This window comes from Genypterus blacodes, unplaced genomic scaffold, assembly GCF_046128005.1.
Source record: "Genypterus blacodes isolate CSIRO-AG114 ecotype Tasmania unplaced genomic scaffold, CSIRO-AGI_Gbla_v1 ptg000073l_1, whole genome shotgun sequence".
NCBI lineage: Eukaryota > Metazoa > Chordata > Actinopteri > Ophidiiformes > Ophidiidae > Genypterus > Genypterus blacodes.
In genome coordinates, this window is record NW_027466883.1 from 3295001 (window position 1) to 3303890 (window position 8890).

An 8890-nucleotide genomic window follows, 5' to 3' on the forward strand; every position below is an offset into this window, starting at 1 on the left:
GACACCTTGAAATATATATGTGTGTGTCAGAGTGTGCACCTGTGTTTGTGTGTGTCGTGCCAACCACCACCTTCGTTCACAAATAAGCTTCGGTCATTTTCTCATTCGAAACACGGTGTTTGTGTGTGTGTGTGTGTGTGTGTGTTTTGGTGAACCCACGTAGGTGACAGGACAGATTTACTCAACAGGGCCTTTATGCTGTATCGGTGCGCAAAGTGTGTGTCCTTATGCACACAGGCAAGAGCCATTTTCCCAACACCTACACACACACACACACACACACACACACACACACACACACACACACACACACACACACACACACACACACACACACACACACACACACACAAATCAAATGTCCTCCTTAAAGCCCCATAAGGTAACGTTGGTAAACGTTTCCATACCCAGATGTTGTTAATTTTGTGAGGGCAGCTCTACTCAACTGTAGCCTGGGTCCACTCCACTCCACTCCACACACACACACACACACTGGATTAGCCACAGTATGAAAACGTCAATTCTGTGCGGCTGATGTCATGATGTCATGGTGAGGTTGGAGTTTTGACTGGATTATGATTCATCCGTGCACATAAACACACAAAACCGTGCTGTCATTCCAAAACGCGTATTCTATCTATGTTTTCAATGTGAATCACCTACTCTACCGTTAAATTCTGCTCTCTCTCTCTCTCTCTCTCTCTCTCTCTCTCTCTCTCTCTCTCTCTCTCTCTCTCTCTCTCTCTCTCTCTCTCTCTCTCTCTCTCTCTCTCTCTCTCTCTCTCTCTCTCTCTCTCTCTCAGACACACACATTGATTCCATGAGTCCATCTAGGCCCCGGGAAAGATTTGTTTCACTTCTCTTGTTAATTAAAACCATCCTGACATACTGTGAATCTTGTGCTTAATTGTTTTACCTATATAACAAGATAATGAGGTCGTGTTTTCGCCCTCCTCTCACTCTGATGTCATCCTCGCAGAGCAGGTAGTTTAAGCAAAGGTTGTGCGACATTGATCCGAGCAGGCCAATGGTTCAATAACACAGATAAACTCATCTAACATCGACGCATTTCATCAGGGGGGGGGTTTTATTCAGGTAACTTTTCCTTTGACTCAGCATAACAAGAAGAGGCTCTTCAATCTGTCTCTGCTTTACTGGTGCAGCACATCCACTCTACGCGTCCTGTCAGCTCTCTCGGTGGTCCTCTATCAATTCCAGGAAGGAAGAGGCAGTGAGGTGATGTTTTGCAGGCCTGTCAGAGAGCGATGAGTGAATCATGGAAGCAGAGTTTGGTGGCGTTCCCGATTTATTTTATAATTGGCTTTTTCCTTTTCCAGTTCTGAATGGATTTGACATCGGATGATCCGGATGAGAATTCTCAGATGAGCAGGAAATAAGTCGGCAAGAAGTCCTGATCCCACAAACCCAAAATGGAGGACTCGTTCTCTGGTCACCTGAAAGACAGCATTTAGAGTAGAGCCGTATAGTGGAGCTCATAGGATCAACAATGACGCTCTCATTTAATATTTCCTTCCACGTGCAGAATCTTCAGGTCATTTACCTCGGAGCTAGGTCACTGCCGTTGTTACCTCAGCCGACGAAAACGCACGTGTTGGCAAGGAGGCAGGTGCCATGGCAACAAATGAGTGCCATGAGAGCTCAGTGCCATTAAGTGAAGATAGCGAGACAAGAAAGAGGCAAAACAAATGAGCAGCAGTGAATCCTCCTGCATCTATCCGCATCCATCCAACTAGAGTTTTGATGTCGCTCAGTGTTTTTGCTATAATTCTTCAAAAGGTGCAGCATCTTGGGAGCTGGAGCTTCATGTTTAATTCTCTCTCCCTCTCTCTGCACGGATCTCACTTTATCTGAGATCATTCCTCTCCCTCGCTGCCAGCTGGGAGCATTTCTGCAGGTGGGGGTGTTAAATGGCACCTGGTGTCCGCTGATAAATGAGATCTTTTGTTTTATGATGACCTATACAGACAGATGAGCAGTAAAGAGAGGAAAAGGCAACACCTCCTGTATTTGACATGCACACACACAGCACATATCCCACCTGGAAGTGTTTGCTTTTTCTACACAGACCTTCATAAATTGCAGGTTATCTGTAACAGAGATGGAATCCAGATAAATGCACACAATGTGGCTGGATAATTGCTGCGATCAGGAAAATGGCTTGTAGAATTTCCACTCTCCCTCTGTGCAGTCCCCTGACATACTCTTTATCTATCCACCTTTATTGCTCTCCCTCTGCAGGTTCTCATTTTTCCTGATGTAAACCTGCCACCATCCAGCTCCACCTCCAACCTCCTTCAGTCCCATTGCTACAATTGAAGCTACCAGACAGAGAGAAACAGGCCGTGGCGGACATGCTGACATCAGCCTGGAGGTCTGCAGAGAGCAAAGAGAGGTCAGGGCTTTTCCTCTCAACTTGGCATGTACAACTTCTGCTGTTTAACCCCGAGCATCTGTTAACCAGAGACCTCTGTGTCAGCAAATAAGATCATCTACACATCATCAGCTATGTTTTTCCCTTTGCGGAACATTTAATCGTTAGAGTAACCAGGCAACAAAATACATTTGTGGCAAAAAAAAGCAGGGTTGCAGAATGTTGCTTGGCAACAAAAAAGTAGTTCCAAGAGGCAAAAACAGGCTCATTGCAGGTTTAAAATATAAATCCAGACTTCGCATTGTTGCAGTTTTGGAGGTAAAGAACTTTGCTGCTGATACACAAGAACAGGGCCGTGACTCATGCTGGGACACAGTAGATTGAAATATATTTCAGTGGGAGATGCAAATTATAGTTAAGAGGAGTTAGTATTGAAAAATGAAGCTCTGGTGTGATTCTTGCAATCAGAGGAAAATCTGAAGCACCCGCTGGGAGAGCTCATTATGTTCTCTGCACGACCAGAAACTTGGTAAATGGAAAATGGCAGCATTTATTGAGAAGCATAGACCAGAATTCAAATTCAAGTAGGATTTGATTTCAGCTGAAAGAATCAAATTTGCGTGACTCGTTCCTTTAGTTTCAAACAGTGTGTGGATCTCCGCTCTGACGATAATGACGAACGAGTCAAACATCTCTTACACTCCAGCTTTGCACATATGGAGGCAGAGTCACATAAGGCGATAGAAGGCCTCCTTTATTCTCCCGCTTCAACATACATTACATCATCCGTCTGTCCGTATCTCTCTTGCTTACCTGGTCGCTCTACAACTCTCCACATCGGGTTCTTTCTCTCTCTGATCCCTTCTTGGCCTCACTTCAGACTGATGGCTGACATCCTTATTGTCGTACCGCAGATTCATGGCTCCACTTGCTCTTTGTGCACACGCGTCTTGGTCTTGTATGTCTTGCTTAAGTGCATGAGGTTTAAGCCATGGTTTGACCAAGCATAGTCTCTATCATACTTTTGACATTTTCCCGCACACTCTTCCTCCCCTCTGTCTACCTCTATATGTTACCCCACTCTCTCTGCGTTCCTGTTTACCTTCTCCGCCCCCCCTACCCCCCAACCCCTCTCATCATTATATAACTATTTCCTCGTCAGGTCTACTTTTGACGTATACCTCCACTGCAGCATTACTCATCCGACCTCCACCCCACCCCACCCCACCCCCGACCTCTGTGGCAACCTCCCTGCCTTTGCCCTGCCTTCCTCCCTCATGCCGAGTTTATAAGTCAACTCCCGTCAACACTCGGCTCAGTCTGTCAGTCAGATTTTGTCTCTAGTGAAGGAGGCATTTTGGACCATGCATTAGGAGAAGAAGAACGCAGGGAAACTGGGTTGCGTATTAGGGAATACTTCTTCAGAGCTTTTTTAACACTTGCATACATCACTCAGGCATTCATTATGAGTGCATTCAGGGTCTGGAGTCTCTTCTGGGTGTTTGGCTTTGTGGATGTATCCTGGTGTGTGAGTGAGTTTGAATATGACAATAACTATGATGACAACTATGCTGATGAAATCCTTCTGAATCACCCTGAAGGTAAGAGTTTGTTTCCTGTTTAATGCTTGATTTGTTTGATCAGAGTGATGCATTGTGTTTATGTTGTGACCCTTCTACTCTGTCTGGAGCTATACAATCATTCCTTCCCTCTTGTTGTTGTCCATAGGAGATTTTCAGTCCACACCATGCCAGAATGCACGATGGGACAAGGTTTTTATTGCTCTGGAAGACTCCCACATGAGACAGAATATGCTGCTGGGTTCTCTGGAGCAATGCAGTGGAGACATTGCCTCTCTCAAGACCCAGGTGGACACGCTGGCAGAGGGAATGTCCGAGCAGAGTGTATCCAGCCTGGAAGCAGTGTGCAAACGGCAGGAACAGCAGGCAAGTCTGAAGCTCCAACAAGGCCTCACAGGGCTCAAGGAGGAGGGAGCAGAGAGGGAGAGACGGCTAAACTCTACCTTACATCAACTCCTGCACAGCGGTCGTGAGCAGAATCTCCAGCCAAACCTAAAGGAGGAAGGTTCTGGAGCGACGCCGTCAGGAAGGAAGACTCAGGAGACGGCAGATATCAGGACAGCAAACCAATCCACACCAAGGCATGGACTTTTCGGGATAGCTTTTGGCTTGGGAAAACCATTCCCAGCTGTTATGAAAGACCCTGAGGCAGTATCATCAGCAGACATGGCCTCGATAGAAAGGGCTTTGATTGCCATAGAAACAGACCTTCGGGAAGTTAAAGTGCAACTGAACAGAGTGCTGGAGCGGGTATGATGATTGAAGGCGGTTGTCTGATGAGACGCTGTGCTGGTAATCATAACATGCCAATTTATTATGTCAATGAAAAAAATAAAAGGCTTTTATATGAGTTTGTATTTTGCCACAATGATTATAAATGTATGATAAATGCTGTCGGTTTATCTTACTGAATAAAACATAACTGTCCAAACTAACTGTCTATTGAGTGTTTGCGTGCGTGCGTGTGTGTAGTTGCAGTATTTCCCGCATCTGTAGGCAAACGAAAGAGTGTGTCAGACATTTTGGACGTCAACAAAGTCTGGCCAGGCCTCTCGTCTCTAATGAGACTGGATTTATGCAATGACGCCAAGTGTTTATGATTTATGAAACTCTGCCAGACGTATTACACTGCAGCCCATCCCTCATCGTCACACACACACACACACACACACACACACCCATTGTTAATGAGCACACAAAGTGGCTGGTGTGGGCTGCAGTTTTCAGTGTGATGGATCATATTATTGTTTGACAAACTTGATAATTATGTTATGGTGCTGAATCACGCCTTCATCCATTTTTTTTATATTTTAGAGTTTTATAAAGATGGAGACTGATGTAGGGAGAGGAGACATAGCAACATAAAACACACGTGTGCCATATTTAAGTTTCATTACATCACCCCACTGACATCACGGCGACACTTTCACTAATGACCAGATTTACAACTGTGGTATGAATGTGTACTTGTGCATGTGTGTGTGTCAGTGTGTGTGTGTGTGTGTGTGTGTGTGTGTCTGTGTGTGTGTGTGTGTGTGTGTGTGTGTGTGTGTGTGTGTGTGTGTGTGTGTGTGTGTGTGTATTCTTTCTTCATCAATCTGCTGCTGGTTGGAGATTTTCAAGTGAGATCTTTTGCGTATCTTTTGGAGATGTAAAGATTAAGAGTTGTTGTTCGTGCCCAGATTTCTGATGAAGCCTGAAAGTGAACACACACACACACACACAAATAGGGGCACTTCTTTTGATTAAATATATTTCATAATTTGTGCAGTGTGAGGAGCTCAGTGAATGGAAGCTATTTCATGTCGTCTCATATTGAATGTTCATTCATTTTTAATGCAAGTGCTTTTTCCTTCTGAGACTGAAGACACAAAGTGGAGGAAGTACAGCAGGAAGCAAATGATGGAGAAAAGGAGTGACAGTGATTGTTTGTTTGACATGTATGTATTAGACCCTATGATTGCTCCCACAGAGCGTCTTCATCAGTCAGCTGGCTTTACTGCTTCTTATCTGTATGCCAATCTCGTCATCTTCTCTCCCCCCCCCCCTTTTTATATCCCTCTAATTGTACGTTTCTCTGCATCCTCCACTCCATCCTCTTCCATCTCCTGTTCCCTTCCCCTCTCGTCAACAGCCATGGTGCCAGACAAATGGCATCAGTCCTTGGCCAACACTCAGCTGGCTGCTAAAGTCACAGTGAGATGACACCCCTGTGAAATGCAGCCAGTAAAAGCACAAACACACAAGCCTGAGATCTTATTTAGATGAAAGTGGCTTCAGACAGACAGAGTATTGTGTTTGTCATAGAGATTTTAATATCACATCACATTGTCACTGTTAACACACAACACAATATTGGCACTTTCCCAAAAAGCAAGGAGGACAATACAAAATAGATAACTCTCCAGGAGACATTCAGCTGTCTCTTATGTACACTCAACAGGAGGAGGCTGAGGAGAGGGATAATGAAAGATAGAGAGAGAGAGAGAGAGAGATAGAGACAGAGAGAGAGAGAGAGAGGGGAAGAGATGGGAAGAGATAAGATAGGAGGTGTCTATTTAATGGGTGAGTCCAGAATCTCCTCATATTCCTCCCTTTGGCGCCGCCCAGCCCCACGCGAGGGCAGCAGCTTCATCGCCACCAGCCAGCTGACGCTCAACGTGACCATCACACTCCCGACAACCACGGCAGCCGTAGGAGCCAATGGGAGCACGGCCAGCTGCAGCAGCATGGCAACAGGTACCTCCAAGCTTTGAGAGGCGGAGACCAGAGCCGGGTGGAGTCGGGTGAGGGCATGCGTCATCCCCAGGAAGGCTGCCACAGAGCAGGCAGCTAGGCCCGCGACTAGAGCCCAAGCTGGGGCCCCCGTGGGCCAGGACCACCCCTCCTGAAGTAGAAACAGGGAGGCCGGGGCAAGCACACAACCCGTCCAGCTTACTGTGAAGAGAGCCGTTCCAACTCCTACTCGCTCCTTTAGGGAGCGATAGCCGACCAATGCCAGAGCCATCCACAACCCCGCCAGTGCTGAGAGAGACCAGCCAAACGCACCCCGCCAGAACACAACCGGGTCAGTTGGTGAATTGGACTCACTCTCATCTGCAGTGGGAAGTAACACCAGCCCCAAGCCACACAAGCCTGCAGCTATGGTGATGCCATCAGCCAACCCCAGCCTCTCCTCCAGGAGCAGGAAGGCCAGAGTCGCTGAAAGTGCAGTAGTTGCCAGGCGCCAGGTCGTCGTGGCATTTCCAGGGGAGACAAAGGTTAAGGAGGCGTAGGCACAGCAGAGGGAGAGGGAGTAGGCAATGCCGTAACAGAGCAGACGTAGACGATAGCCCTCCGGACCAAAGGGGTTCTCCTTCCTCTGCAGCGGCACGGCCACAGAGAGGAGCTGAACGACGGAGCGGACTAAGAGCAGAAACAGGGGGCCTAAGCTGAAGCGCTCAGAGGCAAGGCGGGTCAGAACGATCAGACAGCCGTGAGCCAGCGCCGCAACAAGCAGCCCCAGCCAGGTGAGCCGGGACGCCGACACTGATGCCTCTCCAAAACTGGCCAGCTGTTCCCCAACCCCTCTCCCAGAACCCTTTGCTGCTCGGACACCATCGCTCCCATCTCCTCCTCCTCCTCCTCCTCCTCCTGAGGCCTGAGGTTTGAGAGCCGTGTCCTTATCTTTGTCTCTTGAGCCAAACAGAGTCTGAGGCCACCTCTTGCTGTCTGTCAGCTGTTTTTTGTCTGAAGTCTCCTCCAGGAAACTACCAAAGTCCTCAAAAGACGGAGCGTCATCGTATCCATCATCCCCTGGCTGGGGGAAGTGGGTGTGTACTCCAGGCTGAGGGGAGTAGGGTGTGTGTGTGGCATATTTGGCTGTGACAGTGTGGGGGTGGATCTTTACTCTCTTCTTAGAGCCTGTCAGGAGGTGAGTGGACTCCATTGTAACACTTCAGAGATGACAGACACCTGCAAGGCAAGAGAGAGGGCAGTTTAGAGTCCACATATATTTGACACACACACACTTTCACATGCAGTCTCTCTCTGAGATGCCTCTTGATATCTCATATATCTTTAATATCCATGATAATAACAGAAGAGACTCACATCTTCCCATGTGTGACATTTCTGTGTTGTGAGAGTTCACATTAAGTGTATACCAGCGGATACACAAGACCATGAGCAGCAATTAGAAATGCCATTATTGTCTTCGGAATTAACATGACCTTCAATGGGGTTAGTTACGTAAGCTTCCTGCCTCAATAGTCTGGTTTGCTCCCTCTCTGCCTTCTCTCTCTCTCTCTCTCTCTCTCTCTCTCTCTCTCTCTCTCTCTCTCCCCCTTCCTTCCCCTCCTTCGCCCTCTATATTCATACAGAGATGGAGGAAAGACTAGAAACACAAGTCTGCTTCAGAGCCAAATATTCTCCTTCTCCCTGGTATTCATCTTCATCCCATTACATCTCACCTCCACGGATGACTAACTTAGAACAAATGTGGTCGTATCTCTCTGCAGCAGAGCAATATAGCCATGCAGGTGGTACAGCACGTACACACTGCTGCATTTCAGGTCGTATACACGCCGAGCTGCTTCTTTAAGCATGGGCAGTGTTTTCACACCTACCAGCCTGATTATACGGATACAACATCTGTCCGTGTACAGACATATGGAGCATACATTACGCCATACTGTATTATTCCTGAAACAATTACAGGGACAAACGCTGGATGTCAAATTACCAACTTATTCACTGAGTCTTTGTAATGACTTCACACTGAATCTAAGTAGAATAAACTGCAGAATGTGTCATTTAAATACATATGAACAGGTTTAGATGCTTTAAAGAATACATGACAAACCCCACGTATCAACCAGAATGATTAACGGCATGGTTTGAGTGATGAGTAGATGAATGCTACTCACCACCACAGCTT

General features: G+C 46.9%; 1 protein-coding gene across 1 annotated transcript; it reads right to left on the minus strand.

The window, feature by feature from the left end:
* Nucleotides 1-6526: 6526 nt before the first annotated feature.
* Nucleotides 6527-7900, minus strand: slc35g2a (solute carrier family 35 member G2a). Its single transcript, XM_076157293.1, has one exon. It carries the CDS (start codon nucleotides 7898-7900, stop codon nucleotides 6527-6529), a length of 1374 nt encoding a protein of 457 aa, XP_076013408.1.
* Nucleotides 7901-8890: the final 990 nt, after the last annotated feature.

Coding starts and splice junctions, on each gene's coding strand:
- slc35g2a (XM_076157293.1), bottom strand. CDS start 7,900: ATGGAGTCCACTCACCTCCTGACAGGCTCTAAGAAGAGAGTAAAGATC.